The sequence below is a fragment of the Pungitius pungitius genome, chromosome 2 (assembly GCF_949316345.1).
Source record: "Pungitius pungitius chromosome 2, fPunPun2.1, whole genome shotgun sequence".
Taxonomy (NCBI): domain Eukaryota; kingdom Metazoa; phylum Chordata; class Actinopteri; order Perciformes; family Gasterosteidae; genus Pungitius; species Pungitius pungitius.
In genome coordinates, this window is record NC_084901.1 from 2429738 (window position 1) to 2440530 (window position 10793).

The 10793-nt window shown below is 51.7% G+C and overlaps 1 protein-coding gene across 1 annotated transcript in view; it reads right to left on the reverse strand.

Moving 5' to 3' along the window:
* The window catches only part of LOC119210112 (ankyrin repeat and BTB/POZ domain-containing protein 3-A-like), a 71864-nt gene extending 62099 nt beyond the window's left edge, over window positions 1-9765 (reverse strand). The window contains 1 exon segment of the mRNA XM_037459766.2: window positions 8441-9765. Within this exon segment, the coding sequence (XP_037315663.2) occupies window positions 8441-9305 (865 nt within the window). The 5' untranslated portion in view covers window positions 9306-9765.
* Window positions 9766-10793: the final 1028 nt, after the last annotated feature.

The following is a 10793-nucleotide window of genomic DNA, read 5'->3' on the forward strand; positions in this document are numbered from 1 at the left end:
GGATCTCTGCAGCCGGTTACACAACCCTAAATGATGCATTCAGTGTTGCAATCGGAAAAACTCACAATGGACAATTACGAAACCCGCCGCTCAGTGTGTCATTAACCCCCCCCCCCCCCCCACACACACACACACACACACACATGGTCTGTGTCATCGACTACCATGCGGTTCGGGGTCCCGGTGGAAGTAAGTCATGAGATGTTGTGTCATCCCAGCAGCTGTGACCGGGCGTGTTTGTTTATATCGGACACGAGGATCAGATCAGTCGGTCCCTCCGTAACCGCACGCAGTTACGTGCGCACAGTTACGTGCACACAGTTACGCGCGCGCAGCTACGTGCACACAGTTACGTGCGCACAGTTACGTGCACACGCGGCGTCGAGTGACACAACAACAAAAGGTCGGCCTCCAGTTCAGTTCGAGCTGTTGTCTTTGTCCATTGTGACGTTAATGGAGGGCAGTAGTTGTCCACGTTTACTGCATAAACAAACGCTTCTTTGGTCAAGTTAAAAATGACAGATCACTGACTTTAGACATCTTACGATTTGAATCTATAAAATGTCAAAAAAGCCCATTCGACATCTTGAAATTGGCAAACTGCTCAACATGCAAAACCCATTTGGAAGAGCTGCCAACCCCCCCAAAACCTAAAACCATCACATGTAGGATATGTGCTTTCAATAAATGTGAAAGAACACAACAACATAAACATGAGCTTTTTGACAATAAACTACGAACATTGGACCCATTGAGGGCTTTTTTTTTTCTTCCTATATATTTTTTTATATGTGTTAGTTACAGCAACAGAGGTCCCAGCGGCTGGAGTCAGTGTTGCACAGAGGATGTATTCACGGCCCATAAACTACGGCATTTATAGTCCGACGGCCTACTCTTCCCAACGTGGGCTCTAAGAAAATAAAATAAATAAACTTCCGACATTCAATTTATCCGGCAGCGGAGGAAATCTCTGTTATCTGCCACACATCTCTTTTTAAAACGGGCTAAGCTCCGAAATGAGCTTTCTGAACACATTCATCAACGCCCTGGTAGCACAAGAACTTCCAGCGGGGCACTCGATCAATCCCCCCCCCTCCCAACCCCCCCCCCCCCCCCCACCTTCCCCGGGAGGATGCTGAGATTCATGCAGCAGGGAAGGCACTCGAGATGATAGCAGACAGTCCAAACCCATGCGTATATATATATATATATGCACACACACACGCATTATTATATAATATACATATTATGAGGGTTTGATAAGAGGGAGCTGTGATGCAACCCGTCTGACCAGGTCCGACCAAGCGAGGAGGCGTCTCTCACTCATTGCGCAACGGCGGCATGCAGGTGCACGCACGTTTCCCCAGACGCTACAGCGTACACGGGGGGAACCAGTTTGGGTGGAAACATGCTGCACATTAATATTCCCTCCGCTCGGATCGTTTGGTCTTCCTTTCGTCTCCACTTAAGGAAAACCGTCTGTTGAACCCCATGGAGCGGATTTTTTCTTTAGTCCTTGATGGAGGGGGGTGGGGGTGGGGGGGGTGTCCTTGTTGAATCCCTGCTGTCTATTGACTTGAGAATCGTCCCCTGCAGTCTTCTTGGGACCCGATGAGCAGACGGAACACAAACGCGCTGATCGTTCATTTATCGCCTCGGTGCTTCGTCCCAGAGTCTTAAAGGTCAGACGCCCGGTTTCCCGACGCTGACGTTGCCCTTTTTTCCTCATCAAGTGACCGGCAGATTCCCCTAAATATTGGCCTCAAATGTCACTGCAGCTAATGCAGCCAGGTGTGTATTTCAAGGGACGCATAGTGACTTTCGGGCTATAAAAGCCCCTCCCCCCCCCCAATCGCCCACTGCGGACCTGGCAGTTCAATCTCCCACGCCGAAATGCCAAATTTAGCTGCAGGATTGGACTTTTTTTTTTTTTGGATTCTTGCTTTACAGCTGGTGCACACATATAATTTCCCCTACTTTACAATACGAATGCAGCTCATTGAGGAGAAAAACATCCTTTTGTGGAGAGGACAAGCGACGGGGGATTAAATGAAAGGGCCGACCGGGTCCCGCCGTTCTGTGTCACAGTGGCACCAGATGGCCGCGCGCCCCCCCACCCAGAGCCTGGAGCAATATTTCCCATCAGCACCTCGGGCACAGCCGGTACCAGACCCCGCCCTCTGTAATTAAAAGGCCCGTCCCGCCAGGTGCGAGGCGGTGCAATGAGACCAGTTTGTCCCCGTGTGGCGCCCTCCACAGTCACATGGACAAAGAGTGTCACATGACATCTCCTCGCCGAGCTGGATCCGCTGCGTCCAGTCTGCTGTTTTCCAGAAGCTCCTCTCGGCACATACAACTTGCAGGGATTGCGCGATTAGAAAATGCTTAAGCCTGTAAATTGGATCCAGCTCCGCAGGCGGAAAGACGTCGTACGCCAGGAGCTTCTGGTGAAGGCTCCCAACTGGTGGAAAAGCTCTTCATAATATTCCAAAGTAATCAAACTCCTCAAACACTTTGTGTTCACGTGGCAGGAGCAGTGCTCCCCTGTGGTTAAATAAATAAGGATTCAGAGGGGAGAGGAAAATGTCTCGTTGATTTCTGCAAAGCCTTTAATCACTCTGCTAGAGCACGAGGGACCGACTTGGTGGAGGCCAAGTCGTCATGTCACATAGTCAGTAATAATCTGTGCTTACAGAGGAGGCCCCCGGGGAGGAGGTGCAGCAATGCCACCCGGCGCAGGAAGGCGCCGCCGACGCCGACGCGACCAGCGAGCCGAGGTCGACCCGAGTCACCGAGAACAAAGACTTCCTGCTTTGTGGAGGAAGTGCTCAAGGAACCCGCAGCAAACCCCAGAAACGTCAGTTTGAAGAATGAAAGGGAGGAGATAGATACAGCGTGGGAGGGGGGTGGAAAGATTTGTCATTTTCCTACTTCAAATAATTAGAAGACAAATGGATGAAATATCTGCCTGATGAACACAAAAAGCAAACCAGCGAGCTGCACTGTGCACGTGAGGCTCAGATTACGAAGCTCTCAGGACTACCTGTCACTTCATATCGTCCACCATGATCGGTACATGTTTGAATGAGATTAATGGGATTAATCGTGTTTTTGGCACCAAGAAAATATTCGTACTAGCAAAATCAAAGTCGCATTAAACTGCAAAAAAAACGTCACTATGCAATTTCATAGCTCTCCGTTCTGTGCGGCTGATGACTGGGGAGGTGTTAAAAAAAGCATGAACCCAGAGCAACCAGTCGCGGGACCCTCGCCTCCACTTAAGAGCCTCGTGGCGTCTCCTAAGTGTTGAATGGAAGCGTTTCCGTGTTGTTTGCCTTTTGAAGTTCTTCAGTCACGAAAAGGCTTTTTGTGTGTCAGTAAATATGCAAAAACACAAGGATGCACTGACGTCGTTTTCAAATCGTAGGACCGCAGTTTTATTACAGGGCGCTTTGTCCTCACCGGAAAAGAAAAAGCCCACACAGGAGCTGCCCCATTTCAGTTTGAAGAGAAAAGAAGAGTCTGAAACAAAGTGAGTGGAGGGAAAAAAAGGCGTCTGTCACCTTCATTCATTTAACGTCCAGCCTGCAGAGAGCCGGGTGTCAACAAGCTCAACAACACATAATATATAGAACAAATCCTGCATGTGTTTATCTTTTCACGCGCGCACAACGTGAGCTGCAGGATTCCAATAGGTGCGTTAAATAACAGCAGGGGGGAGGTGTGTGTGGGGCGTTAGAGGAGAAAACACACCGCTGGAATAATGCAAGTCGCCCTCCCGCTGCATCCCTCACTGACCTCACTAACAACACAGCATCACAGTGTGTGTATCATTGCATCCTAAATTGCATATTTGTTCACGAACAATTGATTTGATGAAGCATTAAACTCGAGAGGGCAACCAGTCGGTAGCCAGTTGCATTTATCCTCCCATTTTGTGTTAATACAGCCAGAAATCCCCCCCCCCCCCCACTGACCAACAGTCAAAGAGTCATGAAAAGTCCCAGGAAGATTGGAAAAAAAACACAATCTGACTCACTAAATGAGTGTCGGTGAATGTGACCTTAAGGCCTACATCCTTTTTTCCCTTTCCAAGAAGGATCCGGATTACAGAAACCAAACATTTCACAACTATTCAAGAGCTTCACTCCAACAACAACAACAACAACGTCTGAGCCTCAAATCCGGTCAATGGGCGAAGTCCTCAAACGTCCAGACAGGTTTAATTTTGCAAAAGGAAAATCGGGCCTGTAAGAGCCTACGGGGGCCTTAACGAGAAGGCTTCATCTCGGTGTCGACAGAAACCACCACAGGACGGGTGCAGAGACGTGAGGACGGAAACCCCGAGACGCCTCGCAGGAAGGAGAACATCGCGTGCAATGTGGGTTTCCCCACAAGTGCAAACGGGCCGACTTTTAAAAAAATCACAGCTTTGCAGACTATGAGAGACGGCAGCAGCCAAATTCCTTCTGTAAAGCGTCAATGTCGACCTCCATCATTAGCAAAGGTTCAGATGCAAGTGCCCCCCTTTTTTTTTCAAGAAAACAAAAGCACAAAAGAAGTTCAAATTAAAGCAGCATCACAACCGACGGTTCCTTTTGGAGACCATTGACGGATGTGAGTTTTGACTTTTTTTAAAGTTTGCGACATCAAACAACGCCGCGTCGGGATCAAAGAAGCCTTCCAGGATGTTTGTCTTGTAATCTCATCTCCGTACAATGAGGTCATCTCGACTCTGACAACGTTGTCGCTGCATTGATTCAACTGGCACTAATCGGGCCTCCTGTTTGCACCGGGACCTCTCAGCCATTTCACCGGGGGGGGGGGGGTCAAGGGTCAACAGATGGAGCTGATTAAACGCGGCGTGAGATAGCAACAGGAGTGGGAAGGGTAAAGAAAACACAAAACGGTTAGCACTGGCTAAGCTACGTCGAATAGCATCCTTTTGGATCCTCTGGAGAGCATCTGCATGTATCAGCAAACGCGTTTTTGAAAGGCTCGTTTCTTTGTCCCCTTTTTTTCGGGGGAAAGGGACCGTAGCAGTGGCGTGTCTCTGGGAGACACGTTATCCGGAGCACGCAGGGCCGTCCCGACGTGGACCTGCAACCCGTCTTTGTTCTCCCCCCCCCCGCTGCCGATTCCCAGATCCTAAGGAGTACCAGATGAGCACAGACGAATAGCTGGACGGTCCGAGGGACCTGAGCCGATGCTTCGCTCACCTCCTCCTCCAGCTCACACCCCAGCCTGGTCTCTCCCCCCCCCTCACTTTACTCCCCTCCCAACAGTGAGCATCGAGCGGCCTGACGCTGTGCTCATTATCTCCTCCTGACCCGGTGGCGCTTTCACCTCTCTCGCCGTCTGAAACCACGCTCCAATGACACGGAAGTAATGAAAAACAAAAAACAAAACCAGACAACAACTACATCTCAGTCTCGCTCGCCCCGGAGCCGAGTTCACGCTGGGGGGGGGGGGGGGGGTCACAGCATGAATGTCAAGTGATTCTCAATATTTCCCCCCAAAAAAGCCACAACCGCGGAGGAGAGGAAAACTAGAAATGGAAGCAGCTCATAAAATACTGCTTTGGCCTCCTGCATAACTTCCACCATCCCTGGGAGGGGGGGTGGGGGGGGGGGGGTGCGTGGCAGAGGGGTGTGGGTTGCAGCCTGCGCTCTTATGAAATTACCGTGGCATGAAAATCCATCACAAAACAGCTCGCACCCCACTCACTCGGGCGCTGGCGTCCCCGACGGGGGGGGGGTGGGGCAATCTGTCAGCTCCTCTGCGAAGTCCGCCCCCGAGGAGAAACCCCCCCTCCCCCCCTCCTCCAATAATAACACAACGGACAACAAAAGGCTTTGCCAGGGATCGTGTGGTTATGAGTTGAGCTTATTAAAAAATAAAATCATAAAATACGGTGTGAAAAAGACGGGGGCGTCGAGAGGGAGGAATGACACCCTGCTGCCTGTTTAATGGACTAACTACAGCGGGCCCTGCCATTTGTGTTGTGTCATCGGACCCGGGAGGGGTGGGGGTGGGGGGGGCGGTGTTGGATCAGTCCCTCGGGGGAAGGTCACGGAAAATGACAGACATAATCAGATACAATCGAGTCCTCCGGGATCCCAGATTTACACGCCGGCAGGTTTGCGTCTGACGTCACTTTTGATTAGAGACGGAGGAGAGACGGAGGAGAGACGGAGGAGAGACGGAGGAGGGACGGAGGAGGGACGGAGGAGGGACGGAGGAGAGACGGAGGAGAGACGGAGGAGAGACGGAGGAGGGACGGAGGAGAGACGGAGGAGAGACGGAGGAGAGACGGAGGAGAGACGGAGGAGAGACGGAGGAGAGACGGAGGAGGGACGGAGGAGGGACGGAGGAGGGACGGAGGAGAGACGGAGGAGAGACGGAGGAGAGACGGAGGAGGGACGGAGGAGAGACGGAGGAGAGACGGAGGAGGGACGGAGGAGAGACGGAGGAGAGACGGAGGAGAGACGGAGTCCAGCGAACAGGGGGATCCTTTTTGGTTGGGTTTGCGAGGTTCGAGGGCATCAGTCGTGTCGCGGCAGAGTTCCCTGCGTTCTCGGGCCTTTAGTCACATGACCCGGAGAAACGTGCATCAGGTTCATTTACCTCAAATATGTGTTTCAATCCTCCAAATGTCCCGGGGGGGGGGGGCTTAATGTGGGCCGTGTCTATATTATGCCAAACCTACACGGAGCAAATTACAGACATCTGAGTGACAATCACTGCTTCTTGTAATATTTTCTATTAAACTCTGATTTTACAAAAAAATAAAAAAATAGCACATTTTGAGATCCTACATTTATTTCCTGGCTGTCACAGAGTGACATCACGCTGGGTTGTGCAAGTGCAAACAGCCTCCTCTGCACCATCAGGAAACGATGCGTTTCACATAGAAGTGAAAGGGGGGGGGGGGGGGGCTCTGCAGAGAAGTACCTGCTTCTTCACTGCAATTTTCCGTACAACATTGCCCCCCCAACATTTAGTCACCAAATTGAGAAAATGAATCATTGTCAATTTTCCGCAGGGTTGCATCACTGTCGATTGTAACGAGCTGTTTTGAACTGCTGGTCACCTTGAGCTCAGATCAGCATCTTTTCTTTCACAGTTCTCTGACATTTAAAGTCCATTTAATGAAAGTAATTGTTGTTTTCGGTCCTGATTCCCTTTTTTCTGTGTCAGTTCTGTTGTGTCTTCAGGGCGCAATCATCACACCGGGTTCGTGTAGCGCTGAACCTTTCGAACCCATGGTTAAAAAAAAGAAGCAAATATTCAAATTTAAGAAGATTTTCTGCTTGAGGAAGCGAAACGACTTATTGTTTCAGCGCTTCACTTCTTATTGACATCCTGCATCGAGCATTGTTGCAGTGAAAAAAAAAAAACGTATGAGAGCTGATGCTTTCTGGAACAATCTCACCGAGTGTCGCCCCCCCCCCCCGACGGCCTCCTGGCGCGTCCCCTCTATTCATTTAGCTGCAAACAAACAATCGCTGGCGAAAAAAAACACTTCTCCGGGGAGCCGGCTGTAGCGTTCTCTCGGTCAACATTGCGCGGCCCGGCTTGGCTCTCGGGCTGAAGGATAACATTTCAAGTCCCTTCTGCTTCGCGAGTGCCAGAGCCAGCTCATTCGGGGGGCCTCGGATGAAGAGGGCCAGCCCACACTGACAGCTTACACCTTCTGGAGCGAGACAGTAATAGCATTTAGTTATCCGGGCCAGAAAAGCACACAAACACAAAGCCCCGTTCTGCAAAGTAAGGGTATCACACACACACACACACACACACACACACACACACAAAAACAACCATTAACGTGAACGTTGGGCCCTCCGGTGGGAGTCTGAGGGCCCAAAAGCCGGAGCGCGTTTGATCCCCCTCGACCATAAATACCCATTCTGACTGCAGCTGCTTTGATAACCAAGACGGGCAGTTCCTGTTTCAGAGGTGGGCCTCGAGCTCTAAGCCGAGGGTGATAAATATTCAAGAAACTGTCAAGTCCTTTTGTTTGGAAGAGCAATTACGGCAGTAAGATAAGCAGCGGTTATTACCCAGCGACATTTTTTGCACATATTACTTTTCCAGAGGGACAAATGAGAGGTATCACCTTTTTTTTTTTTTAACTGCGAAAATGATTTTCTCCAACAAATCAATCACATTTCTATGAAAGAAATGAATTAAAGAGAAGATCTCTTTCCATCGTTCTCACTGACTCACTGGTTTTTAGAAACAGACACTTGTAGCCACATATTTCTTGAAGCACGTGACACTTCAACGGGGTATTTGATTCCGTTGCTTGGGTGTATTTTGTGTGGGTGTTGCCTGGAGACACAAAGCTGCAGGACCTTGAGCACAAATGTGAGCAGAAAATCCAATTCAAGCATACGAATGACTTATTGGCGTGCTTTGCATCCGTGGAACTCACCGCTTGAATTCTTCCCGCAGATGAGGTGCTGGTAGGGCTGCAGCAGACCCCAGATCTCCGAGTCTCCGTTGATGGCTTGCTCCAGGGACTCCAGCGTAAACTTGGGCACCCCGTTGTCCCTCTCCACCAGCGCGCTGCGCAGGACGCGGCTGAACACCTCTCTGAACAGACTCTCCACGCACGCCGCGAGGTATATGGCCGCGTGCTCGTGGATCCTGAGCGCCACCCGGCTATCCACCATCCACCTGAAGAACTTCCCCACGGAGAACACCAGCCCGCAGCGCGCCGACTTGCCCCGGCTGAACTTGTCCCCGGTGCTCATGTTGTAGAGGGACAGGGCGCTGAGAGCCGCCGCGATGCAGTTCACGGAGATGGTCCACGAGAGCACCACCTTGATGGCGCTCTGGATCTCGTGCTTGGTGCACCTGGCGTAGCGCAGGCTCAGCCGCTGCGCCTCCCGCGCCACCCTCACCAGCGCGCGGCTGATGAGCGCGGAGAGCCGCGCCAGGACCTCCGGCGGAGGGTCGCCCACCATTAGCTGCTCGTCCTTCCTCAGTGCGCCCTCCACCTCGCCGAGGCTCCATGGCACGTCCTCCAGCTCCGTCAGCTTGGCGCACTGACCCGCGCAGTCCAGGGTCTCCGTGTCCTCCGCCAGGACGGTGTTGACCGTGTCCAAGCTGTTCTGTCGGCTGTGCATGGATTCGGTCAGATGCCAGCAGTTGGCCCCATGCGCGAGGGACTGATGCGTGTCGGAGCAGCACAGCGACACGCTGGACGACCTGACCGAGTCCGCGGCTCCACCATAACCAGAATCAAGCGTTAAATCCTCCAGCGTCCTCGCGGCTGTCTTACCCTTGCCTGCCATGACTGCACCGCATGCTGTTGGGTATGTGCTTGGTCTCAATTAAATGACACAAACTCGTTAATCCCCGATTCTTATTTCTCCCCTCGGCCGCCGTGCTGGGTTTTAATTGGGATTTCCCGGCGACAGAAGGAAACCTCCACCTTTCTTCCTCCTCCTCCTCCTCGAAGTGGCCGGGTGGGCTTTCGATGTCCAGAACTTCACGCGCGTAACCCCTGAGCGCACGAACCCTGCCGCGCTCACTGCGACGCGCTCAGCACAGGAAGCCACTCCGAGGGAGAGGTGGAGCCTGGAGCCCCCGCGGGCACCAAGGAGCCAATCGGCGTCTCCATCAGCTCTGAGTGACGCTGACCACCCCCACCTGCTGCTGCTGCCGCTGCCGCTGCCGCTGCCTTCGGGCAGGTCACATGCCGTCTGCTGGTGCGCAGGCATCGAGGTGGTGTCACGACGAGGGGACAAATGGTGGAGACATTTCACGAAGGTGTAGAGGAACACTGGTGACTTGATAACAGAAGAGGGGCGGCATGAAAACCTTGACATTTTCAATGCTTTCTTATAATAACATTTTTTTCAGAGGTCAAAGGTCACGCAGCTGTTTGTTCTCCAGCACCTACACACACTTTATTCTAATCTGATGGGATGAGTTATAGCTTGTGTTTTGAACATGTTTCACTCTTGAATACACTTCCCCCCCCCCCATTTTGCTCTGTTAATGGCCATAATAATGATAATAATAATAATAATAATGCCCCTTTTGAAAAACAACATTTGTGTTGGCAAATATCATTAAGATGTAACACGTAGCCGCGCTGCAGTGAAGAGCAGCATCGTTAGCATGCTGCTGGTGATGATCTTCAATAAATAAAGTGCAGGCGGGTCTGCAGGTAGTCTTCTCGACTTGCCGGATCATGAAGTTCCGCATCCAGGCGTAACACAGACCTGCAGTCCCGCCTCCCTCAATCACGATGCTTGTCGAGAGATTTATTCTCCACAATACAAATTCTCCCCCCGGCGGGCCGTGAAAACAAATGGTGGGTTGATTTGAATTCCGAGGCCGTGCCGAGGGGAACAGTTGGCGGATCGATGATTCATCCGTTCTGCCCGTGCCCCCCCCCCCGCCCCCCCCCCTTTGCGGGCCTGAGCCGGACCCAACCGTCTGTCCGCGCCGCCCCGCCGAGCCAGAGGCCCGGAACCGACGAGGAAAAAGAATTAACAAATTCACGGAGCCGGCGCAGGTGATGTGACGCCCACTCCTCACAGAGTGATTGACAGGGTGGAGTCTAAAAACAAGTTGTGCGCCATTCAGTTTGAGAGCAGTATTGACCCCGGCCCGCGTGGCAACACATCCGTCCTCTGAACGCAGAAATATTTGTATTGAGTGAACACTGGATTATTTACCTGTCCATACAGGACATAAGGGAGACAGTCTTACAGGAAGGTGAGATGACTAGTTTCATTTCTGGATTAAGAGGCAACATGAAGCGCTCTTCC